The sequence below is a fragment of the Martes martes genome, assembly GCF_963455335.1.
Source record: "Martes martes genome assembly, chromosome: 10".
Lineage (NCBI taxonomy): Eukaryota > Metazoa > Chordata > Mammalia > Carnivora > Mustelidae > Martes > Martes martes.
This window is the reverse complement of record NC_137898.1, coordinates 56,389,097-56,417,076: the sequence shown is the minus strand read 5'-3', so window position 1 is coordinate 56,417,076 and position 27,980 is coordinate 56,389,097. Positions and strand designations below refer to the sequence as shown.

General features: G+C 37.8%; 2 protein-coding genes across 2 annotated transcripts; both read right to left on the bottom strand.

Annotated features, from left to right (window-relative positions):
* Positions 1-1,525: 1,525 nt before the first annotated feature.
* Positions 1,526-2,470, bottom strand: LOC308350092 (olfactory receptor 52K1-like; the record flags this gene model as incomplete). The annotated part of the gene is made up of 1 exon (XM_080815094.1): positions 1,526-2,470. The coding sequence occupies one exon, from the start codon at positions 2,468-2,470 to the stop codon at positions 1,526-1,528; it is 945 nt and encodes a 314-aa protein (XP_080671220.1).
* A 6,658-nt stretch (positions 2,471-9,128) lies between these two features.
* On the bottom strand, positions 9,129-10,073 carry LOC308350088 (olfactory receptor 52D1-like; the record flags this gene model as incomplete). Its single annotated transcript, XM_080815090.1, has 1 exon — positions 9,129-10,073. One exon carries the CDS (start codon positions 10,071-10,073, stop codon positions 9,129-9,131), a length of 945 nt encoding a protein of 314 aa, XP_080671216.1.
* Between the last annotated feature and the right edge of the window lie 17,907 nt (positions 10,074-27,980).

Sequence of the window (27,980 nt, the reverse complement as noted above, 5' to 3'; positions counted from 1 at the left end):
AGCTAACCTCTTGAGTTATGGGAGGAAGACTGCTGTGGTGCAGAATAAGTCATGCTGTCTAAACTAGAAAGGGATGTATGCTGTTGTGTCTGGGCTTTCATGAATCCCAATAAATTTCTGTATACATAAGCCAAGGTGTTTTGGCTACCTTGGAATCTCTAGATTTACAAAATTGAGAGTAGACTAATTAGATGTGCATGAGCTAATGTGGGAAGCACTGGCAAATAGTGATAAGTGAGCAATGATATAAATGGTTGGGGGCATAATATAGAATTTTTGAGAGGAGGTAGAAACTAAGAATCATTTATGATGAAAGAGAAAGAAAGCTGAGTGTAGCAAATTCTATTTTTCAAGAATGGCTAATAACCGTGTCTTCTGTATCAGACACATTTCTGTTATATGATCTTGCCTCTCCTCAGTTAAGAACGGACTCTTTCCTATATCTTTGAATATGTTTTAGACCCTTCAACTGCCATGAATACAACAGAAGTCAATCTGTGCCAGGTCTTGGCAGAGTCCTTAACTGTTATCACAGTTTTTCCTAGTTCCATGCCATGTAAGAACCCCCTGGGTTCTAATCTGATGGAACAGGAGTCAGTGTGGAGGTAGACTGAGGTATCTAACCTATGAGTAAAGGAGAAGGCTTGAGTGTCCAGTCATGAATTCCTATCTGCTGCTGCTTGAAGGACCCCAAGTAAGAACTACACAACTGAGTCCAGGCCATCAATAGAACCTTGAGAAAAAAAAAATCGTAATATATCATTTAAGTGTTGGGTGTTTTATTACACAATATTAATTAAAATGTAAGAAAAAAATAAAATTAAGGGTTGGATTCTGCAGTAACAAAAACCTAAAACATGAAGCACTGGCTTTGAGTGCATGGACAGAAGCTTGAAGGGTACTGGTAAAACTTAATGAAGGCTTTAACTAGAATAACAAAATTTTTACTATGTGTCAGAGAAGAAAGTAATCTGTGCTTTGTGATGGTGGAAACAAAACTGTCACCTTTGTTAAGGCAGAAAGCAAACAATATACGTAATGAACTGATGGATTTGATGAAGGAAACTTCTGGGTAATGTTGAGAGTGCCACTTATAATACAATACGTATAGATAAAATGAGTTAAAGAAATGTGTTTAACATTCAAATAGTACTCATAAAAACCATAAAACTTCAGGTATTTCTGAGTTGGAATACATAATTTTTTTTCATTCACTTTTTCTCTAGACATTATATACTCTTAAAGTAAAAGCTACCTTCTTGATAAAAGTGTGCATTTTAAAAATCTTTTATTAGTCAGAAGAACTGTCCGGTTAGACTGAAAAAGATAAAGATAGCTCATAATGGGTTTCATAATGACAACAATATTCCGATGGAGAGGACATGCCCCAGTTACATTCCCACACTGAATCCTTCTCTTGCCTTGGTTATTCCTGTTCCCATGAAACCTCAAATCTGGCAGTCATTATCTTCCTAAGATTTCCAGCTCCATATCACAAGTGTCCTGTCCACCTCAGATATCAGCTTCAATTTCTATGACAGTGGAAGATCTGCAACACCCGCTCCCGCATTTGCTTAGTCCGGGCCCCATAAATCAGGGGGTTGACCATGGGAGGCACAAGGAAGTAGAGATTGTCAATGATAATCTGCAGATAGGGAGCCATATGGTAGCCTAAAATCTGGGCCAGGACAGAGAAGACAACAGGAGAATAAAAGAGGGCTATAATACAAAGATGGGAGCCACATGTACTGAGAGCTTTGCCCCGTGCCTCCCAAGAGGGGATCTGAAAGACAGCATGAAGGATCAGCCCATATGACAGAATGATAAAAAACAGATCAAATCCCACAGATGCTACAATAACCATGAGGCCATAGACAATGTGGTTGGACACGTCTCCACAGGCTATCTGCACCACAGCCATGTAGGCACAGTAGGAGTAAGCGATGATGTGGGTTTGGAAGCTTTCCAGTCTCTTCGCCAGGATGGGTGCTGGAGTCAGCACTGTCACTGCCCTTGCCAGGACAGCCAGTGCCATCTTCCCAAGTATGCTGTTAGCAAGGATGGTTGTATATCTCAGAGGGAACCAGATAGCCACAAATCTGTCAAAAGCCATGGCCAAGAGGATCCCAGACTCCATGACGTAAAAAGAAGGGATAAAAAACATCTGTGTGAGGCAGGCCTTGAAGCTGATCTCTTTGGCATTCATCCAGAAGATACCCAGCATGCGGGGCACAGTGACACTGATGAGGGACAGGTCAACAACAGATAGCATGGCCAGTAGGAGAAACATGGGCTCGTGAAGACTCTTCTCCACTCGGATGATGCATAAGATGGTGGCATTCCCAATAATTGTAATGACAAATACCAAGAAAAAAGGCACAGAGAACCACCCATGGGAAGATTCCAGGCCAGGAATTCCATCCAGGACAAATACCAGGGGTTGAGGAATGGAGTTGTTGCAAGAAGTCATCCCTAACCTGAGCTCCTCAAAGTCTGATTCCTAGGGAGAAAGAAAAAAAGGACACTTTGAAACCACTGCATCTTTCGGACCTAAAATGTCGTGTATTCTATTTTACAGTGATAATCATAATTATATAAACTAATGATCAAACAAATGCTTTGGATACTTAAAGTGTGGAGGGAGATAATTCTAGGCTACTCTCTCTGCAGAAGCAGTCTCAGGGATAAACGCTCAATAAAGACATATAAACTCCATACTTTAGATTTTCCTGTGGCTCTGATCCTACTTAATAACCAATGTGTACAATCCTGTAGGACTTTTTCCCAGATATACAATTTGATGGGAGACCCAACATTTCCAACATTATAGGCAGGAGGTGGGGTAAGGACAAGCTACAAAGCATGGTTTTAATTCAAAATTGAGGCAGTTGAATTTCGTCATCCCAGAGTCTTCGGTTCTTGAGTCTGGCCTTGGTACTTGGAGATTCTTCTCTGGACTGTTTGTTTTGATTTTGACAGAGAATCTAGGAATTCTGCCAATTCTATACCTGAAAAGCATGATGTTATTTTGGAGAAATAACTAATATTTTGGATGACAAATGTGGTGTCCAAAAGGCCTCAATTGATAATAATTTAGTATTAAAGTTCCAGATTATTCAATAAGGCATGGTTGGGGAGTGGGCCAAAGTAAAGGCAAATTAATAATCTTCTGTGTATATGTGTATTTATGTGGGGGATATAGTTAAGATTAGTGGTAATACATATTTCTATAGAAATTAAGACTATTGTATTTGTTAAATATTTTAACCTACAACTATTTTGAATCAAAATATAAATACAAATTTATAAATTATTTGATTAAATTCATAAAGAGTATACTTAATGAATACATTAGAAGTAGAAATCAAACAATGGTATAATAAATACAAAAATAACAAAGGAGTAAGAGTTTTTCTTATACTATGAATGAAACTAAATTTCACTATTAAGGTTTAGACTCCATATTTCATTAGAAACACTCCAACTACATATTTATAAAAGATAATCACAGAAGAAAAGTTTCTATATAAGCTGAAAATAAAGAGAGAGAAAATATAACACAAAGTTGCTTTAAAAATAAAAGTATAGTAATCATACTGTGACCTTTTTTGTTTTGGTTGTCAATGAACTCGGGTTATTTGTATTTTTTTTTTTTTTTGCTGATTTATTTATTCTAAATATTTAAAAGCCCCAAATAGAGTGGGGTATCTGTATCATCTATGCATCATAAAATGAGTTATTCAGATCTAAGTATTTCATATATCAACTGCATTTGGCAAGAAGCATACCATAGCCAAATGATAGATAGGCAGACTGCCTGGAAGGTAACTTGGTACAGTGAAAATAGCCAAGTTTTTGAGATAATACATGTCTGGAATACAATCTCAGTCCTTTACTTAAGTGATTTGACCAAGCTGTTTAAGTCTCTAAGCCTCATTTCCTCATCTCAAAAATGGGATGAGGTTTACCTTTCAAAGCTTGCAGTGAGGATGAAATCCATCATTAAAATCCAACATTGTATAAAATATACAAAATGCTTTGGTGTTCTATAAATGCAAATTTTCTTCCTTTTCTATGAAGTAAAAATTTTGAGATATTCAAAAAATAATGTCCTTTTTGTTTGATTCTTGGAAAAAACTCTAACTAGGATAATAAATAGTCTTGAATTGACATCGTGAAAAAGAATATTTAATGGTCCTAGCAACTTCATCCTCAAATATTTTTAGATTCATTATTTGTTAGAGAACAAAAAAATATGTAGTGTCACCAGAAATAGATACCTGGCCAAATAAAGGATGCTAAAAAAAAATTAATAGGTACATTTTAGTTCAATAAAGGAAATGAACCTATCACAAATACACACAGAAAAGACAGCCCTGTGAAACCAGAAGCTCACTTCCAGTGGGAGTTTCCATGTAGAAATTGAATGATGATCTATGAGTAATAATGTATATGAAAATTTCTCCATGTGACGGGGGCATCAGGACATTAGCGTGTTAAGCAACATGGTAAAGTTTTGTCTGAGTGATCAGGAACAGTTGCCAGCCAGGAACAACCACATCAACATTAATTTTAAGTAGAGACACCATCAATGTACACATAAAATTTAGAAATGCACTTATTATTTTCTGGAGAATGTAACTGGGAATTCTAAAGACTGTGGACCCCAATCATGGCCTTATAAGAGTTGGTGATAATAGTATGTGGTTTAAAAGATTTGAGAATCTCTTTTTCCTCACATGACTTTGCATCCCAGAATTTTCTACTCTTTTCTCATCCTTTCCTCCCTTTTTCTAGAGTAATACCTGTAGATGGTTGTGAGTCTGGTCACAGTGGGACTGGGACCAGCAAAGCATCCATCTGCGTCAAGTATGAAGAAAACCTGTTGATGGTCAGAATAAGATGGAGTGTCTAAGCTGGAGGCAGATTTATGCTGGTTTGTTCTGGTCCTTCTGGGTCCTCAGTGGCCTCTCTGTTGGGCAAAATGCCTTACCTAGCTTGGATATTCTGGGAAACATATCTTAGAGCCAATTACTGAGGATACCACGGGAGGATAAGAGCAGATAATTAAGGAGAACTGTAAATATAACTGTTGGTCTGTGTTAGGAACCTGAGGGAGAAAGAGTAAGGACTATGGGAGAATCACTTAGGATGGAAATTAAAGAACTCCTACAGTGACAGAGGGCAGAGCTGCTTACTGCTATAATCACATACAAATTGCTTTAGCTTGCTTCAAAACCAGTAGTTTAAACCATTTTCATTTCCAGTGACTTTGGGGACCCCATAAGTAAAACTTAAACTAAAATTAAGAATCTTGATTTCCTGGAAGCAAGTAAAATCCACAAGAAGCTAAAAAAAAGGGGGGAGGATTAAGGGCATACTTATCTTGATGAGTGCTGAGAAAGTTATCATTACTGAATCATTATGTTGTACACCTGAAAGTAATATAACACTGTACATTATACTTCAAAAAATGTATGCATGAAGAAAAATCTTAATTAACTAAATTGAGACCATATTTTGTTAAATAAGATATATAAAAAGGAACATAAGGGTAAGATTAAAGTAGAAACAAGAGAGCAACTCTAGAAAAAAAAATTACAAAATGCTAGGTTTAGGAGACACTGAGTTTCAGAAAGACTTGGCAGAAGTCACAAACTCAGTTTGAGAGTAAATAGCAAAGAGGGGAGAAACAGTTAACTATTTTGCAGGTGATCAAAGGTAAACATCCTAATGACACTGACGGCCTTGTTTATTTACTATTATTTCCCAGTGCCTGGCAAGTGGTAGGTCTTCAAATATTTTCATATGAATAAATGCATACACTCTGTCCCTACCTTCACCAGTCTTCATCTAGCATTTGCTCTAGACTCTAGGTCAGTAATAACACTACAAGTATAAGCAACAGTTACACAACCTATGAGCTGGTCAAAGTCTTCATTAAGCCATGTTCCCTGGGGGCACCTGGGTAGCTCAGTGGGTTAAAGCCTCTGCCTTCGGCTCAGGTCATGATCTTAGAGTCCTGGGATCAAGCCCCGCATCAGAGAGCCTGTTTCCCTTCCTGCCTCTCTGCCTACTTGTGATCTCTGTCAAATAAATAAATAAAATCTTAAAAAAAAAAAAAAAGCCATGTTTCCTCAACCTAAGGTATATTCGGGGTACTCAATTCAATTTAATTCTTCCTATCATGATTGCTACTAACTTGGATCAAATGACTATCACACTGACCTAGAAAACTTTTATAACCCACTAAAAGGTCTTTTTTGCATTCATTTATTCCATTCTTTGTCTCAACCCATTTTCCTCACTGTAGCCACAATGCTCTTTTTACTTAAAAAAAAAATATTTATTTATTTGAGAGAAGGAGAGAACATGAGTGGAGGAGGCAGAGGGAGAGAGAGAAGCAGACTCCCTGCTGAGCCGGGAGACCCATGCAGGACTTGATCCCAGGACCCCAGGATCATGACCTGAGCTGAAGGCAACTGCTTAACTGACTGAGGCACCAGGGCACTCCCACAATGATCTTTTTAAAACACAAACCTGATATGTCACTCCTATGCATAAAACATTCATAGTCTTCTCGTTTTTAGACTAAAATTGAAAATCCTCAGTATGGCTTATCACCCCTGCATGCTACTGTCTCAGCCTCACACATCTGCCTTTCACCTCACTCTCCATCCTCCAACCTGTGAAATGGACTTTCTCTAGTTCTTCAAGTAAATGACAGCACTTCCTATCTTAAGATCCACACATGTTCATGCATCCTGTTCTCTCTCCCTGTAACATCACCAGTCCCATTTCATGACCTTTTTTCCTTTTCAGAGCTACTAGACTCCCATTCAGCATTCCAGTAAATGTCATTTTTAAGGAAAACTTCCTTGGTTGCTCTAGACTATATCAAAACCCCCTTTTATGTGTGCTTATAGAAATCTTTGTTTCTACTTGACAGCACTTAACATCCAGTGGAATTATGCATGTGAACATCACTTGATCATTTCACCTCCACCAGATTGGAAAGTCTCTGACACATGGACTTTGTTTTGCCTACCTCTCCTCAGAATCCAGCTCGATATAGCCCATTTTAGCCACTCCATCAATAAATTTTTGCTGCATGAATACATGAATAAGTTGCATATCTTCTTTCTCTTGATTAGAATTTAATGTAGAATCTTTGAAGATTTAGTTTTGTGTTTGTTATTGTTAGACATTTTCTATTTGTCATCCTGTACATTTTGTATGTAACTAACTCCTTAGTTCTTATTTCCAGTCATAACATGTAAACAGCTCTGATGCTTGTCAGGGAATACATTATAATTAAATTCCATGATTTATGATGCTCCAAATTGAAAAAAAAATACAGCAAGAAGGTCCAGACTTACCAATTCGTCTTCAGGAAACATTCAATATAATGGCAATAGTCTCAAAGTTTACATTTCCCTAGGCATTCTCTTCTCTTTAGATCTGTCCCTACTATCATTCTCATTTTTCTGCATTATCTTAGAGAGAGAAAGACATAGAGAGAGGGGGTTAAGGGAGAGGGAGGGAGAGAAAGAAGCAGACTCTCTGCTGAGCGCAGAGCCCAGTGCAGGACTTGATCTCACACCCTGAGATCTTGACCTGAGCTGAAATCAAGAGCCAGACCCTTAACTGACTGAGCCACCCAAGTGCCCCAGAGATCTATTATTTGAATGAAGGTGAAGTCTTCATGAACAGGACAAAGAGTTCAAGGGATATATAAGAATGAGAAGAGAAACAGCAGAAAAGGATTTCATTAAGCTTTGCTTTGCTATCCTGGTGCTTATAGGGTCCTGACATACAAATTTTGTGTATTTTTTAACTTTTAGGAGGATGAATGATCTCAATGTAGAGATGTGCTAAGCATAGTAATTAAAAACTAATGCCTTGAAAATATCAGTGGCAGCTGTTGAAATAGCCCAACTGGGAAATGATAAAACCCTGAACAATGATATTTTAATAGAGTCTAAGGAAGAGAAATGGATAGAAACAGCCCTGATATTTACCTCTAAAAAGCTCCTATACTAAATAGAAGGAAATTAAAGAGAAAAGAAAGTACAAATAATACTTTATAAGTAATAAATCACAAAAAGAAAGCATCAATTCAATGAAATTTGGCATGTATTTATTAAATGGCTCTGGGGTAATTTCCATTTTGTATAAGCCAAGAAGTGAAGAGTCATATTTTTTAAAGAGGAAATACTCAGATTATTTTCAGTAAAATACTTACATCTTTTTTTAATGATTTTGTCTTTAATTATCACCAGTAGCATAATCACAATTTTTTTTTTAATCCGGTTATTTTACCAAGGGACTTCCTCCTTTAGCAAGGACATGTAATATCTGAAGACTGGCAAAGCTGAATCTAGCTCAGTGGCTTGTGCCTAAGCTCTGGACAAATTCCCAAGTATGTAGCATCAAGCATAAAGTTGTTTCTGTTTTCAGGACACTCTGTGATGAAGGCAGAGATTATTTTTAAAGAGACCCAAAATTAGTTCAAGTAACAAAACAATAGCAGGCACAAGTCATTCTTGGTGGAGACACAGTATTCTATGAGCAATACAATGTCTAAACTTCTGTGGGCTTCATTATTACAATATTGAACTTTTCTACATTTCTGTTTGACAACTGTCCTGTGTGTCCATTCTTGTGAATAAAACACAATTATTTATAATATTAAAAGGACATCAATCCTATTACATTGCCTCTTCTGTAGAATATTGACAGCACTCATTAATTTTTCAATTGCAGACGCTTCCTGTGGAATTTTCGGAGTTTCCCGTGGGTTTCTTCACATTTCAATCACTCCCTATTTTAAAATAAACTACTAGTCTCAGTTACAACACAGAAGATCAGTAGCGGCAAGAAGCAGAAGGGGATCTCTTTCCAAATCAACAAGTTTTGAATAAGCTCCCTAATATCCAGGTGTGCACAAAATATCTCATGTCCTCTAGTTTCATTACAGTGAGGGAATTTCTATTATGTGTGGTCAGTCTTTCCCACTAAAAGGTTTCAGGGAGGTAATTTTTCATGCCTGTTACAAAAATGAAATCGAATATTTCCTTATTTTCCTTCCTATTATGATAATATCTCTGCAAACAAGTTCAGGATAATCAAGTAACTTTTACCTTTAGAGAGCTAAGAACATGGTCTCGAATTTTTTTGGTCCTAATACCATAAACAATGGGGTTAAGGAAAGGTGGTACCAGAAGGTACATATTGGCAATAAATATATGAATTTGGGGGGCCACATTGTGGCCAAAGCGGTGCGTGAGGAAGGTAAAGACGGCTGTGGAGTAGAAAACAAGGATGACACAGACATGGGAGCCACAGGTACCCAGAGCTTTAAAACTTGCTTCCCGTGATGGAAGGCGAAAGACCGCACGGAGGATAAGGACATAAGAGACAGCAATGAAAAAGCCGTCACAGGAACCAATGACAGAGGCCACACTGAGGCTGTAACGTTTGGTAACTCCTGTGTCCACACACGCCAGCTTCACCACAGCCATGAACTCACAGTAGGTGTGGGCAATGATTCGAGTCCTGCAGTACGGCAGCTGCCTGAGCAGGACGGGATGTGGAGAAAAGAAGACCACCCCTCGGAGTACCACAGAAGCTCCCATTTTGGCAATGCGAGAATGGGTGAGAATCGTGGTATGGCGCAGTGGATCACAAATGGCCACATAACGGTCAAAGGCCATGGCCAGGAAAAAGCCCGATTCCATAGCGGTAAAACTGTGAATGAAGAACATTTGGGTCAAGCAGGCATCAAAGGCAATGTCATGGGCTTCCAGCCAGAAGAGACAGAGCATTCGGGGCAGGGTGGATGTGGAGAGGACCAGGTCGGTGATGGAGAGCATGCAGAGAAAGAGGAACATAGGCTCATGGAGACTTCGCTCTGCCCTCACCACAGCTAGGATGGTCACATTCCCCACCACAGCCACCACATACATGGAGCAGAAGGGAATCCCAATCCAGACATGCAGGTGCTCTAGTCCTGGGATGCCCATCAGCAAGAAGGTGTCTGGAGATGTTTGAGATTTATTGGCTGGTCCCATCGTGCTGCTGCTCTCTGTCTTTTCTGGAAGGAAGCCTTTTTAGGGCAAAAGTTTTCTGGCAAGATCATCACAAGCAAATCTGGCAACAAATGAGAAAACAAATCTAAAATACCTTAAAACATCACATTAGAAAACATCCATGTTGTAATTTAGAGTGAAAAAAACTTAGTGACACTAGGCAAAGCTACGCAACCCAACACAAAGCACTTATTCTCAGTCAAGTCATGAATTTTACAAATTTGTTCCAACTAAAAATACAGAAAAAACCCAACTTGGTAACATCTGTGTACAAGAAAATTCAATACCACTTTCTGAATTCACCATCTGACCCACTCTTTATTTTTCTTCTTTTTAAAATTTAATTTTATTTTGTCAGCGTTCCAAGATCCATTGTTTATGCTCCATGCCCAGTGCTCCATGCAATACGTGGCCTCCTTAATAACCACCACCAGGCTCACCTAAACCCCACCCCCTCCCCTCCAAACCCCTCAAGTTTGTTTCTCAGAGTCCACAGTCTCTCATGGTTTGTCTGCCCCTCCAATTTCCCTCCTTAATACCCATCACTGGGATAATGCATCCCTCCACCCCCTTCCCTCTAGAACCCTCAGTTTGTTTCCCAGAGTCCATAGTCTCTCAGGTTCATCTCCCCCTCTGATCTCCCCCTTCATTTTTCCCTTCCTTCTCCTAATGTCCTCCATACTATTCCTTATGTTCCACAAATAAATGAAACCATATGATAATTGAACTTCTCTACTTGACTTCTTTCACTTAGCATAATTTCCTCCAGTTCTGTCCATGTTGATGCAAAAGTTGGGTATTCACCCTTTCATATGGCTGAGTAATATTCCATTATATGTATGGACCACATCTTCTTTATCCATTCATCTGTTGCAGGACATCTTGGCTCTTTCCACAGTTTGGCTATTATGGACATTGGTGCTGTGAACATTGGGGAACATGTGCCCCTTCTTTTCACTACATCTGTATCTTTGGGATAAATACCCAGTAATGCAATTGCTGGACCATATTAGAGCTCTATTTTTAACTTTTTGAGGAACTTCCACAGTTTTCCAAAGTGGCTGTAACACCTCAAATCACCACCAGCAGTGTAAAAGAGGGTTCCTCTTTCTCCAAACACTTTTTAAATTAACAAATTCATTGAGAGAAGACCAAGCTATCAGTATTCACATATGCCTAAAAAAGGCAAATAAGCATATTTTTTACATGTGACATTTTCTCTTGTGTTGTCATAAATTATGGTATCTTATATGCAGAGATGCAAGTACAAAGGGACCCTTCAATTTTTTTAATACAACATTAAGCTTCATTCAAGCATGCTGCATTAATGCTCACATAAGTGTATTCAAATATGCATGGATATATTTAAATAAGCTTATATTTTAAAGCATAAACAAAACACTGTTATACCTATTAAAATACACTCTCCATTTTTTTCTTAGAATTATTAGGCTGGAAATCAAAATCTGAGTGTGGAGATGGTACACAGAGATGCCAACCGTCTTATTTATATCTTAAAAGGATTTTATTTGTTTGAGAGAGAGAGCACCAGCAGAGGGAGCAGCAGAGGGAGAGGGAGAAGCAGACTCCCTGCTGAGCAGGAATCCTGACATGGGGCTTGATCCCAGGACCCTGGGACCATGACCTGAGCTGAAGGCAGATGCTTAACTGACTGAGCCATTAAGGCATCCCTCAACTCTCTTCTTTTAGAAAACCCATTAGGAGTAATGTTTACATCCCACAAAGTTCTACTATGGAATTCTTTCTGTACTTTGTACTCTCTTATCTGTGCAGATTAATTAGTATGAAGATTAACTACATCAAATATTACAACAGTTAATGTGACTAATGGGATGTAGAGGTCAGGAGTATTTATAAAATAAAGGATATGTAGAGAAAAGACTGGCTATAGCTTGGTTTTTTTTTTTAATATTTTATTTATTCATTTGACAGAGAGAGACCGCAAGTAGGCAGAGCAACAGATAGAGAGAGAGGGGGAAGGAGGCTCCCCGCTGAGCAGAGAGCCCGATGTGGGGCTAGATCCCAGGACCCCGGGATCATGACCTGAGCCGAAGGCAGAGGCTTAACCTACTGAGCCACCCAGGCGCCCCTATAGCTTGTTTTATGATCCCCCTTAATTAACAGACACTTTTTTTTTTTAACCTTACTCCAAAATATTCTTCCTCCCACAAGGATTGCCCTAACTAATGTTGAATGGGAGGAAACTGGCTGTTTTTTCCTCACAGCTGTCTCTGACCTCAAAGCCTGTCCTGGTCAAGCAGCTTTAATGCTATTTTAATCCTAATTTGGAATATCTATGACCTTATGCTCCCTCTACTTCAGAACTTATTAAGAGTAACTATATTTATATCAGTTGTGGAATAAAAGGTTCATTTCAGTATATTACATGTCTGTGATCTTCATTCTTAACTTTATCAAGTATATTTGAAGAGGTGAACATTACTTTTTTGAGGATCTGATAATTCTATAAATGCAAATGTTTGAATGTAGTTCTTTCCTCTCTTTCTCTGTCCTGTGTCTCTATCTTAACTCACCCAAATTAAAAGCTGAGAGTCATCCAAAGTCAGCTGCTATAGGGAGGAGATGCTAAGACTTGTGCTCAGTGAACGGGAGCTGGAATTACATCCAACTGTAAATCCCACTGGATTTATGGGTGTCAATTGTAGAGAAACCAGTGGTCCTCTGGGATAACGGGCCTCATCCCAAACTACAAGACCTAAATTACTTTTAGGTTTAGCAATTATTATTTACTATCCCTTAAGATAATAAATAAGGACATTATTATTTCCCAAAGGTCTCTTGAGTGCTAGTTAGCCCACTTCCAGTTTCCACATGTTGACAACCTCCAGTCAGAACATGCCTCAAGCCTTCCCTTTTATTCCCTATAAAACTTTCCCACTCTCTGGTGGCCTTTGAATCTTGGCAAAAGGGAAACAATGATAGCCAATACTATTGCTACAGCAAGTTCTAAATAAAATATATCTGCTTGTTCCCACTTGTTTATTTCCACAACTGTATGAATGTTTTCATATTTTTGAAGTAATTATTTGTTGCATGTAAGTTTTAAAAATTTTGGTTGCTTGAAATTTCTTTCATTATCAAATGGCCATTGTTACCTCAACCCAATACTATTTTGTTTATTACTAATGAAAATATTCAACCATTGTTTTTTGGATACAGATTTGTAGAGAGATTCACACAGTAATTTCATGTCTTATGTACACTGAAACACTGGAATGTTTGATTCTGGATGGTTGTATGATTCAATGTATGATTCTGGAATAACTGTGAAGTGAACCCACCAGGTTATTAGTGAGCTATGTTGACTGGTATCAATTGGTGTATCAAATAGTAATGAGAATGTCATCTCTAAGGCAAACAATACTTCACTCAGAAAATATGACTGCAATTTAAAAAATTCCAACATTTTGCTTCTGAAAGATTGATGTGAATAAGAATTATAAGCTCCTGTTTAGCACAAGAATGCTACAATATTAACATTTTTTTAACTAATTTGCACTGAAAATATGGAAATGCACTTATAGTGAATATCAAGGATGCTTTTTGTGAGAACAAAATGTAGGTTCCAAAAAGACAAATACTGAATATCTAACTTACATGTGGAATCTAAAAAAAGAAAAAAAAGTTTCATAGAAACACAATAGAATAAATAGAATGCTGGATTCCAGAAATAACAGGAAGGGGGAAACAGGTGCTATAGGTCAAAGGGTTCAAATTTTCAGATAAGAAAAATAAGTTCTGGGAATCTAATGAACAGCTTGGTGAGTATAGTTAATAATATGGTTAATAATATAGTTAATAATACAGTATCGTGGACTGAAAGTTACTGAGAGTAGATCTTAAGACCTACTCAAGAACACTTACACACATACACACACGTTAATTATGTGAGGTGCTGGATGTGTTAGTTATCTTGATTTTGCTAATCATTGAGCATTTTATGTGTATGTAAACCAAAGCATCGTTACACACTTTATTTTTTTTTTTTAATTTGTTTATTTATTTGACAGAGAGAGAGATCACAAGTAGGCAGAGAGGCAGGCAGAGAGAGAGGAGGAAGCAGGCTCCCTGCTGAGCAGAGAGCCCGATGCGGGCCTTGATCCCAGGAATCTGAAATCATGACCTGAGCTGAAGGCAGAAGCTTAACCCACTGAGCCACCCAGGCGCCCTTGTTACACACTTTAAATATATGCAATTTTATTTGTCAAGGACTCCTCAGTAAAGTTAAAAAAATAAAATGGAAGCAGAGAATGGTGGTTGTCAAGGACTGAGGGAAAAGGAAAATGGAGAGATGTTGGATAACGGGTACAAAATTTCAGTTACACAAAATGTATACATCCTGACATCTACTATATAGCATGATGACTATGGATAACAATACTGTATTGTACACTTGAAATCTGCTGAAAGGACAGATCCTAAGTATCCTCACCACATACAAAAGAAAGGTAAATAGGTAAAGTAATGGGTATGTTCATTAGCTTGATTGTAGCAATTATTTCACAATATACATGTACATAAAATCACCAAGATGTACATTTTGAAGATATAAAATAAAAAGTGTGTATTATTTAAAACATGGCCATGAATAATAAATACATATATTATGAAACATTAAAAGTGAAATTTTTTAAATGTCAGATTTCACGTATGGGGTCTATTTGACATTTGTGACCAATGAAATGTCTTGGAACTTACGCTTCCAAAATAATTTTGGATAAATTTGAGCAAATGCCAATCAAGATCTGTACTGTTATGATCTGAGAAATAACATATTCTTGTCTTTAAAAAATTTGTATAGTATTAGTTTTCCCCATTCATATACTTTAACATCTCTGTATGCTCTTTGTACTACTTTTGTACGGAATATGATTATTTTTAACCTGATTTATAACCATAGTCCTTTATATTGAAAGTAATTGTTTAGATGCTTGGATTTGCTTTTGCTATTTTTATGTTGTGTTTTAAATTGACAGTTAAATTTTTTGTTATTTTTTGCACTTTCTAGATTACTTTTATTATTCTATGTTACCCTCTATTAATTTAGTAACTATATTTTCTAATATTTATTAGTAGTCTCCATAGAAATTAAAACATATGGATAGCCAATCCTAAATTTCAATTAACTTCAGAAGTAGGTAGGGGTGCCTGGATGGTTCAATGCCTTATGCTTCTGACTCTTGATTTCAGCTCAGGGTTGTGAGATAGAGCCCCACATCATGCTCTGTGCTGTGGGTGGGGCCTGCTTAAGATTCTTTCTCTGCCTCTTCCCCCTAAAAAAAGACTTTAGAAGTAATTAACAAAAATAGAATTTATTTCTCCTAGTCACATATTTTTAAGTTGGAATTTCCTTGAGGGCTTCAGACTAGTTTGCATACTACAGTTGGGACAAAGATTCTTCAAATAAGACAAAGGTAATTTAGAATCTTTTCTCAGAGGTTAGGACGACTCTGAGATTTAAAGATTTTTATTTATTTATTTGTCGGAGACACAGAGAGTGCTAAAGCAGGGGGAGCAGCCGGCAGAGGGGAAAGCAGGTTCCTCAATGAGCAAGGAGCCAGGTCAGGACCAGAGGGGAAGGAAGATGTTTAACCAATTGAGCCACCCAGGTGTCCCAAGAGAAATATCTTTCAAGTATTCAAATAAAGACTCAGAAAATACCCATTGTGGGTTTGTTTTTGTTTTTGGTCAGAATAGTATTTTGTCTTTCTTTTTTTCTTTTATTGCTTAATTTTTGATATAAAATATTTCATTTACTTGTGGAGCATAAGGAATAACACAGAGGACATTGAGTGGAGAGAAGTGAGTTGGGGGAAACTGGAGGGGGAGACAAACCATGAGAGACCTGTGGACTCTGAGAAACAAACTGAGGGTTTTGGAGGGGAGGAGGTGGGGGGTTGGGAGGGCCTGGTGGTGGGTAATAAGGAGGGCATGTATTGCATGCAGCACTGGGTGTGGTGTATCAATGATGAATCTTGGAACACTGAAAAAATAAAATTAAAAAAATATTTTAATCGTATAAGCAAAAATATAGTCATTGTCATTGTGAAAACATTAAAACAATCTATATCATGTAAGGCCAATACAATATCACATGAACTATTTCCCTTTAAATTTAAGACTCCGGGTGCCTGAGTGGCTCAGTGGGATAAGAATCTGTTTTAGGCTTAGGTCACAATACCAGGGTCCTGGGATTAAGCTCCATACCAGGCTCTCTGCTCAGAATGGAGTCTGCTTCTCCCTCTCCCTCTGCCTGCTGCTCCCCCTGCTTGTGCACTCTCTGTCAAATAAAGGAATAAAATCTTAAAAAAATATATAAATAAAGTTAAGATTCTACTTTTAAGTGATTACTTCGAAAAGAATATTCCAACAGAATAGAGAATTTGTTGATAGATTTTCAGCTGATCACCATAATTTTCTTTCTCTGTTTCTTTTCCTTCATTTTATAATTTTTCTCCAAACTAAGACTATTCAAAGTTACATTATTCCTGAGGCAAAATATTTCCTAAGTTCTGTGGCACAAACTGACATACAAAAGTGGTATGTGGAGCACTGGGTGTCATACACTAACAATGAATCCTGGAACACTGCATCAGAAACTAATGATGTACTGTGTGGTGACTAACTTAATGTAATAAAAAAAAAGGGGGGGGGAGAGCTGTATGTTAATTACACAAAGAAGTTCTCAAAAATTAATAAAGCTGAAGAGTGTGAGATAATTAAACCCTCAATCATGAACACGGTTTCTTTATAATGGAAAGTTACCACAGAATATTCTTTCTCCTCCCCTCTATGTATTCACGGCATTCTGTTCACAAATTCCTCTTTTACTGTGATCTTCCTTCTGTTGATTACAGTTGGTTGCTAATTTTGATCCAAAACCACATTAATTATTAGAAATGTTTCCTAAATAGGAACCTTAATCACCATGTGATCTGGAAAGCAATTGATGGACACATATATTATAAATGTAAAACTTCGGATTCTAAGATTAAAAGTATCTTCTAAATTGATTTAGAATGTGATTATGTGATCTGTGAAATTATGATTATATTTAAGGGAAGTGGATGTAGGACTTTTGGTATCATGGGTCCAATCAACTTGTTGCCATTTTATGAAGCCCAGTCTAAGCATCACAGCAGCTCTCTATAAGTTATGTTGTTGACACATTTTTTTAGGGCAGCCTCCAGGGCAGTTCCTTAGACTAAGATCCTTACAGGATCTTTCAACTACTAAAATAATCTTTCCCACCTTTCTACTGGAAGCACTGAATTACCACTACACCCAAGTAAAGCAAATGTTTCTGGGACTTGTACTCCTGCCCATGTACCTGGTTGTTTCCTCTTCTTGGAAAACACTCAGGTCTCAGAGAGATTAAAAAAAAAAAAAAAAAAAAAAAAAAAAAGCTAGCTGTCTGCCCACTTGTTTTCCTGTGGACACAAGAGCTAAAAGGTGGCAGCAAAATAGATAATATCTCATGAGAATACATGGCAACTAACACAGAACTTCTGATGACAGTTCCCTTCCAGGGGTTTCTGATCCTCGTAGTTTGGTGTCCAGGCCACTGAAAATATCTGACACAACAAAGATCTAGGCTTGGGAATCATGTGGGAAGAATCTGAGTATCAGATTCATGAAAATAATAGTTTCAGGCATGTGCATAAACAAGGACATACAGAAGTTATTGGTATGATCATGGATAATAATCATTGGACAAATCTATTCAGAATCCCTACTGCAAGACTTTCTAGCCCATGTACCTACTAAATGCAGTAGTCTAAAACTGTTAAAATTGTAACCTGAGTCATTGCTGTTCTACTGACAGAAGTAAGACAACAAGTACTCCTATTGTATAAAAAGTATCTCAGAAAAAGACAAGAAAGGCCAGGAGTCAAGATGGCAGAGAAGTAGCAGGCTGAGACTACATCAGGTAGCAGGAGATCAGCTAGATAGCTTATCAAACCATTGCAAACACCTACAAATCCAATGGGAGATCAAAGAGAGGAAGAACAGCAATTCTAGAAACAGAAAATCGACCACTTTCTGAAAGGTAGGACCGGCGGAGAAGTGAATCCAAAGCGACGGGAAGATAGACCGTGGGAGGAGGGGCTGGCTCCTGGCAAGCGGCGGAGCAACGGAGCACTAAATCAGGACTTTTAAAAGTCTGCTCCACTGAGGGACATCACTCCAGAGGCTAAACCGGGAGGAAGCCCACGCGGGGTCAACGTGGCCCCAGGTCCCACAGGGTCACAGAAGGATCGGGGGTGTCTGAGTGTCATAGAGCTCGCAGGTATTAGACTGAGGAAGCCAGCTAGAGAGACAGAGCTGAGGAGTGAGCTCTCAGCTCAGGGTTACCTTGAACTGGTCGCAGGCTGGGTGAGGTCGGAGCACGGCCAGAGGCCAGGGAGACGGGAGTGATTGAGCTCTTTTCTCTGAGGGCGCACTGAGGAGTGGGGCTCCAAGCTCTCAGCTCCTCCAGGCTGGGGACTGGGAGGCCGCCATTTTCATTCCCATCCTCTGGAACTCTAGGGAAAGCATTCAGGGGACAAAAGCTCCCGAAAGCAAACCCAAGCAGATTACTTAGCCTGGCCCCTGGTAAGGGCGGTGCAAAGACACTTGAGAATCACTACAAAAGGCCCCTCCCCCAGAAGATTAACAAGAAATCCAACCAAGACCAAGTTCACCTACCAAGGAGAGCAGCAGAATTCCAAAGTAAGAGAAAGCAAAGCACAGAGCTCATGGCTTTCTCCCCATGATTCTTTAGTCTTGCAGTTAATTTAAATATTTTTTTAATTTAAATTTTTTTTCTTCTGCTAATTTTTTTTAACTTTTACCCTTTTCTTTTTTAACGTTTTTTAACTAGTTTATCTAATATATATATATATATATATATATACATATATATGTTTTTTTCTTTTTTATATTTTTTTCTTTACTTGTTTTCTTTTTTTAATTTTTTTCTTTTTTCTGAACTTCTTTTTATCCCCTTTCTCCCCTCCACAATTTGGGGTCTCTTCTGATTTGGTTAAAGCACATTTTCCTGGGGTCTTTGCCACCCTTTTAGTATTTTATTTGCTCCTTCATATACTCTTATATGGACAAAATGACAAGGTGGAAAAACTCACCTCAAATAAAAGAACAAGAGGCAGTACCGAAGGCTAGGGACCTAATCAATACAGACATTGGTAATATATCAGACCTAGAGTTCAGAATGACAATTCTCAAGGTTCTAGCCGGGCTCGAAAAAGGCATGGAAGATGTTAGAGAAACTCTCTCTGGAGAGATAAAAGCCCTTTCTGGAGAAATAAAAGAACTAAAATCTAACCAAGTTGAAATAAAAAAAGCTATTAGTGAGGTGCAATCAAAAATGGAGGCTCTTACTGCTAGGATAAATGAGGCAGAAGAAAGAATTAGTGATATGGAAGACCAAATGACAGAGAATAAAGAAGCTGAGCAAAAGAGGGACAAACAGCTACTGGACCACGAGGGGACAATTCGAGAGATAAGTGACACCATAAGATGAAACAACATTAGAATAATTGGGATTCCAGAAGAAGAAGAAAGAGAGAGGGGACCAAAAGGTATATTGGAGAGAATAATTGGAGAGAATGTCCCTAATAGGCAAAGGGAACAAGCATCAAAATCCAGGAGGTGCAGAGAATCCCCCTCAAAATCAACAAGAATAGGTCCACACCCCATCACCTAATTGTAAAATTTACAAGTCTTAGTGACAAAGAGAAAATCCTGAAAGCAACCCGGGAAAAGAAGTCTGTAACATACAATGGTAAAAATATTAGATTGGCAGCAGACTTATCCACAGAGACCTGGCAGGCCAGAAAGAACTGGCATGATATATGCAGAGCACTAAATGAGAAAAACATGCAGCCAAGAATACTATATCCAGCTAGGCTATCATTGAAAATAGAAGGAGAAATAAAAAGCTTCCAGGACAAACAAAAACTGAAAGAATTTGTGAACACCAAACCAACCCTACAGGAAATATTGAAAGGGGTCCTCTAAGCAAAGAGAGAGACTGAAAGTACTGGATCAGAAAGGAACAGAAACAATATACAGTAATAGTCACCTTACAGGCAATACAATGGCACTAAATTCATATCTCTTAATAGTTACCCTGAATATAAATGGGCTAAATGTCCCGATCAAAAGACACAGGGTATCAGAATGGAAAAAAAAAAAACAAAACCCATCAGTATGCTGCCTACAAGAAACTCATTTTAGACCTGAATACACCTCCAGATTTAAAGTGAGGGGGTGGAAAACAATGTACCATGCTAATGGACATCAGAAGAAGGCTGGGGTGGCAATCCTTATATCAGTTCAATTAGATTTTAAGCCAAAGACTACAATAAGAGATGAGGAAGGACACTGTATCATACTCAAAGGGTCTTTCCAACAAGAAGACCTAAAAATTTTAAATATCTATGCTCCTAACATGGGAGCAGCCAACTATATAAACCAATTAATAACAAAATCAAAGAAACACATCAATAATAATACAATAATAGTAGGGAACTTTAACACTCCCCTCACTGAAATGGACAGATTATCCAAGCAAAAGATCAACAAGGAAATAAAGGTCTTAAATGACACACTGGACCAGATGGACATCACAGATATATTCAGAACATTTCATCCCAAAGTAATAGAATACACATTCTTCTCTAGTGCACATGGAACATTCTCCAGAATAGATCACATCCTGGGTCATAAATCAGGTCTCAACTGGTATCAAAAGATTGGGATAATTCCCTGCATATTTTCAGGCCACAATGCTCTGAAGGTAGAACTCAATCACAAGAGGAAATTTGGAAGGACCACAAATACATGGAGACTAAACAGCATCCTTCTAAAGAATGAATGGGTCAACCAAGAAATTAAAGAATTGAAAAAATTCATGGAAACAAATGATAATGAAAACAGAACGGTTCAAAATCTGTGGACACAGCAAAGGCAGTCCTGAGAGGAAAATATATAGCGGTACAAGCCTTTCTCAAGAAACAAGAAAGTTCTTAAATACACAACCTAACCCTACACTTAAAGGAGCTGGAGAAAGAACAACAAAGAAAGCCTAAACCCAGTAGGAGAAGAGAAATCATAAAGATCAGAGCAGAAATCAATGAAATACAAACAAACAAACAAACAAAAACCCAATAGAACAAATCAACGAAACTAGGAGCTGGTTCCTTGAAAGAATTAATAAGATTGATAAATCCCTGGCCAGAATTATCAAAAAGAAAAGAGAAAGGACCCAAATAAATAAAATCATGAATGAAAGAGGAGAGATCACAACTAACACCAAAGAAATACAAACAATTATAAGAACATACTATGAGCAACTCTATGCCAACAAATTTGACAATCTGGAAGAAATGGATGCATTCCTAGAGACATATAAACTACCACAACTGAACCAGGAAGACATAGAAAGCCTGAACAGACCCATAACCAGTAAGGAGATTGAAACAGTCATCAAAAATCTCCAAACAAACAAAAGCCCAGGGCCAGACGACTTCCCAGGGGAATTCTACCAAGCATTTAAAGAACTAATTCCTATTCTCCTGAAACTGTTCCAAAAAATAGAAATGGAAGGAAAACTTCCAAACTCATTTTATGAGGCCAGCATCACCTTGATCCCAAAACCAGACAAGGATCCCATCAAAAAAGAGAATTACAGACCAATATCCTTGATGAACACAGATGCGAAAATTCTCACCAATATACTAGCCAATAGGATTCAACAGTACATTAAAAGGATTATTCACCACGACCAAATGGCATTTATTCCAGGGCTGCAAGGTTGGTTCAACATCTACAAATCAATCAATGTGATACAACACATTAATAAAAGATAGAACAAGAACCATATGATACTCTCAATAGATGCTGAAAAAAACATTTGACAAAGTACAGCATCCCTTCCTGATCAAAATTCTTCAAAGTGTAGGGATAGAGGACACATACCTCAATATTATCAAAGCCATCTATGAAAAACCCACTGCAAATATCATTCTCAATGGAGAAAAACTGAAAGCTTTTCTGCTAAGGTCAGGAACACAGCAGGGATGTCCATTATCACCACTGCTATTTAACATAGTACTAGAAGTCCTAGCCTGAGCAATCAGACAACAAAAAGAAATTAAAGGCATCCAAATTGGCAAAGAAGAAGTCAAACTATCACTCTTTGCAGATGATATGATTCTATATGTGGAAAACTCAAAAGACTCCACTCCAAAACTGCTAGAACTTGTACAGGAATTTAGTAAAGTGTCAGGATATAAAATCAATGCACAGAAATCTGTTGCATTTCTCTACACCAACAACAAGACAGAAGAAAGAAAAATTCAGGAGTCAATCCCATTTACAATTGCACCCAAAACTATAAGATACCTAGGAATAAACCTAACCGAAGAGGCTAAGAATCTATACTCAGAAAACAATAAAGTACTCATGAAAGAAATTGAGGAAGACACAAAGAAATGGAAAAATGTTCCATGCTCATGGATTGGAAGAACAAATATTGTGAAAATGTCTATTCTACCTAAAGCAATCTACACATTTAATGCAATCCCTATCAAAACCCCACCCATTTTTTTTTCAAAGAAATGGAACAAATAATCCTAAAATTTATATGGAACCAGAAAAGACCTCGAATAGCCAAAGGAGTATTGAAAAAGAAAGCCAAAGTTGGTGACATCACAATTCCAGACTTCAAGCTCTATTACAAAGCTGTCATCATCAAGACAGCATGGTACTGGCACTAAAACAGACACATAAATCAATGGAATAGAATAGAGAGCCCAGAAGTAGACCCTCAACTCTACGGTCAACTAATTTTCAATAAAGCAGGAAAGAATGTCCAATGGAAAAAAGACAGCCTCTTCAATAAATTGTGTTGGGAAAATTGGATGGCCACATGCAGAAAAATGAAATTGGACCATTTCCTTACACCACACACAAAAATAGACTCAAAATGAATGAAGGACCTCAATGTGAGAAAGGAATCCATCAAAATCCTTGAGGAGAACACAGGCAGCAACCTCTTCGACCTCAGCCACAACAACTTCTTCCTAGGAACATCGCCAAAGGCAATGGAAGCAAGGGCAAAAATGAACTATTGGGGTTTCATCAAGATCAAAAGCTTTTGCACAGCAAAGGAAACAGTTAACAAAACCAGAAGACAACTGACAGAATGGGAGAAGATATTTGCAAACGACATATCAGATAAAGGGCTAGTGCCCAAAATCTATAAAGAACTTAGCAAACTCAACACCCAAAGAACAAATAATCCAATAAAAAAATGGGCAGAAGACATGAACAGACATTTCTGCAAAGAAGACATCCAGATGGCCAACAGACACATGAAAAAGTGCTCCACATCACTCGGCATCAGGGAAATACAAATCAAAACCACAATGAGATATCACCTCACACCAGTCAGAATGGCTAAAATTAACAAGTCAGGAAATGACAGATGCTGGCGAGGATGCAGAGAAAGGGGAACCCTCCTACACTGTTGGTGGGAATGCAAGCTGGTGCAACCGCTCTGGAAAACAGCATGGAGGTTCCTCAAAAAGTTGAAAATAGAGCTACCCTATGACCCAGCAATTGCACTACTGGGTATTTACCCTAAAGATACAAACATAGTGATCTGAAGGGGCATGTGCACCGGAATGTTTATAGCAGCAATGTCCACAATAGCCAAACTATGGAAAGAACCTAGATGTCCATCAACAGATGAATGGATAAAGAAGATGTGGTATATATACACAATAGAATATTATGCAGCCATCAAAAGAAATGAAATCTTGCCATTTGTGATGACGTGGATGGAACTAGAGGGTATCATGCTTAGTGAAATAAATCAATTGGAGAAAGACAACTATCATATGATCTTCCTGATATGAGGAAGTGGAGATGCAACATGGGGGGCTGGGGGGTAGGAGAAGAATAAATGAAACAAGATGGGATAAGGAGGGAGACAAACCATAAGTGACTCTTAATCTCACAAAACAAAGTGAGGGTTGCTGGGAGGAGGGGGGTCGGGAGAGGGGGGTGGGGTTATGGACATTGGGGAGAGTATGTGCTATAGTGAGTGCTGTGAAGTGTGTAAACCTGGCGATTCACAGACCTGTACCCCTGGGAATAAAAATACATTATATGTTCATAAAAAATAATAATAAATAAAAAAATTAAAAAATAAAAGACAAGAAATAACAGATGTTGGTGAGGATGCAGAGTGAGGGAACCCTCGTGCACTATTGGTGGGAACATAAATTGGTGCAACCACTGTGGAAAACAGTATGGAGGTTTCCTAAAAAAATTAAAAATAGAAGTGCCATATGATCTAGCAATTACACTACTGGGTATTTAGCCAAAGAAAATGAAAACGCTAATTTGAAAGGGTCTATGCACCCCCCATGTTTATTACAGCCTGTTTTCGAGACTCAAGATATCAAAGCAACCCAAGTGTCCATCAGTAGATGAATGGATAAAGAAGATGTGGTAGAATGGAATGGGATATTACTCAGCCATTAGGAAAATGAGACCTTGCCGACAGCATGGATGGACCCAGAGGGTATAATGCTCAGTGAAGTAAGTGAGACAAAGAAAGACAAATACCATATGATTTCACTTACATGCAGAATCTAAAATGCAAAACAAATGAAAAAACAGAAACAGACTCATAAATACAGAGAACAAACTGGTGGTTGCCAGAGGGGAGAAGGGGGTCAGGGAGATGGACGAAATAGGTGAAGGGGATTAAGAGGTACAAACTCCCGGTTATAAGTTAAGTCACAGAGAGTTGAAAAGTACAGCATAGGGAATAGTCAATACTATCGTAGTATGATGTGTCATGGTGAACATTACATAATGTATAGAATTGTTGAACCACCATGTTGTACACCTGAAACTAATATAACATTGAATGTCAACTATTAAAAAAAAAAAAAAGTATCGCAGTGTGGTTTTGATTTGAATCTCCCTGATGGCTAAGTCAAAACCACATTGAGATACCACCTTATACCAGTTAGATTGGCCAAAACTAACAAGACAGTAAACTACACATGTTGGAGAGGATGTCAAGAAAGGGGAACCCTCTTACACTGTTGGTGGGGAATGCAAGTTGGTGCAGCCACTTTGGAAAACAGTGTGGAGATTCCTTCAGAAATTAAAAATAGAGGGATGCCTGGGTGGCTCAGTTGGTTAAGCGGCTGCCTTTGACTCAGGTCATGATCCCAGCATCCTGGGATCGAGTCCCATGTCGGGCTCCCTGCAGAGCAAGGAGCCTGCTTCTCCCTCTGCCTCTGCCTGCCACTCTGTCTGCTTGTGCTCACTCTCGCTCCTCTCTCTTTCTCTGACAAATAAATAAATAAAATCTTTTAAAAAAAAAGAAATTAAAAATAGAGCCACCCTATGACCATGCAATTGCACTACAGGTTATTTACCCCAAAGGTACAGTTGTATTGAAAAGAAGGGCCATATGTATCCCAATGTTCATAGCAGCAATGGCCACATTCACCAAACTGTAAAAGAATAAAGATGCCCTTCAACAGATGAATGGGTAAAGAAGATATGGTCCATATATACAATGGAATATTATGCCTCCATCAGAAAGGATGAATACTCAACTTTTTGTATCAGCATGGATGGAACTGGAGGAGATTATGCTGAGTGAAATAAATCAAGCAGAGAGAGTAAATTATCATATGGTTTCAGTTACTTGTGGAGCATAAGGAATAACATAGGGGACATTAGGAGAAGGAAAGGAAAAGTGAATTGGGGGAAATCAGAGGGGCAGACAAACCATGAGAGACTGTGGACTCTGAGAAACAAACAGGGTTTTGGAGAGGAGAGGGGTGGGGTTTAGGTAAGCCTAGTGGTGGGTATTAAGGAGGGCACTTATCGCATGGAGCACTGGGTGTGGTGCATAAACAATGAATCCTAGAACACTGAAAAAATAAAATTAAACTAAAAAAAAAGTATACATTTCCCCAATAGTACACTTTCAAGATAGAAAAGGGGGGCATTTCTTGGGGGTGATGAAAATGTCTTATACTATGATTGTGAAGTGGGTTACCTTGGCCATACGTTTGTTCAAGCTTACCTAACTGTTCATTTAAGGTCTGTAATTTCACTGTTATTTTATTGCACCTCAAAAAATACATTCGTACATTACACATGCAATAGTCTAAAATGTGTTAAAAATTTAACAATCATTGGTGTCTTGATGACAAAGAGAACACACAATATCTGAGAAAAAAAGAAATGATTGTAAAAGGGCACACTTGGTAATTAACCCAGGACAACAGCTGCAAACGAAGAATACTTCAGGCAAATGTAGGTGAATGGGCATGGAGCAAAAATTTCAGCATTTTTCAGATTGTCTGTTTTCTTCATTATGCAACTGCTGCCAGAGTGAATTTACTCATAATAGACTAGATCATCATCACCACTTACATGTTCAAGATACGTGAATGTTTGCTTTAACCAAGACCTTCTCCCTGAGGTTATATACAATTTAATATTCTCCATGACTCTTAAATCATATCCAAACTAAATTTATTAGTATAGCCCTCGCATTGCTCCAAATCTTAACCCTTTATTTCAAGGGAATCACGACAAATGTATATAGTTTTCCAAAACAGAAAAATTTGTATTTACTTATAGTTACATTATATACTGAGTATTGGTGAATGCAGAGATTGTCAGTCCTTGGGTTTAGCTGTGGATTTAGGTTCCTGGGATAAATAAGGAAGGAGTGAGGAAAAGTTTCACAGTAATCAGACATCCTTTTTCAGATGGCTGCCTGGAAAAGAAATGTCCCATAGTTCTTAGATAATATTTATAAAAGATGAGAAACACATAGCAGGGAACCTAGTGAAAGCTGAGGAAAATGAACAAAAAAGGAAGTTAGTCGTAGATATTGAGGCAATAAAAAGGGGAAATATTTTACTTTGTTAATAAGAGATTTCATATTTTGTGTCTTAATATTAGGTTTGAGGTCAACTAATCAATGAGGAAGATTCAATGCACATGGTAGCCTGGTAGTCTGGTAATTTTAACTACTAACTATTAAATTTGAAAGACATGAATTACACTTTAGGAGTCAGTAGAATCGAGGATATTGCTTTATTTTATGGAATACCCCTTGTTTCAATCAAAATTGCTCTAGAAACCATAGAAGCTCTAATACCAATGTTGGCACCTTCACACAAATCTGTATTAAAGGATTTAATTTTAATTTTTATACTTTTGTTTTCCTTGACTGGGTGATCATTTATTCTTAATTACATTTGAAATCTTTCTGTATTATTAGTCTATTCGTGTACCTTGATACTTCCATTGATACTACTAGACTAGAGATGCAACATTTCTTACCTGTTTTTAAAAATCACAACCATATATATATATATATATATATATACACATATATATATATGTGTCAATATTCTTTCAAACTAACTACTCTATAAAATTCAGCATATAGATCTCAGAGAACACTTCCTTTCCCCCCGCCAAGTTTCTCTGTAGGTTTTTTTTTTTTTTCTCCTTCAATGTACTGTTTATTCCCTATTGTAACTCTTCCTGAAAGATACATATTCAAAATGAGATGAACAAATTCATCACCAATATTTATTAAATGAAAAAGTTAAAATAATTTGTCGAGTTAGTATTCTCAGAAATTCTAGACATCTGGTAAAGAACAGCCTTTAGGTGGTAAATCTAATTCAGCTTGTAGGAGTAAGAACAGTTAATTATTTTCTCTACATCATATCTTGTATTTCTGTATAGCTTGAGCCATTTCTTTTATTGAACCAATTAAAA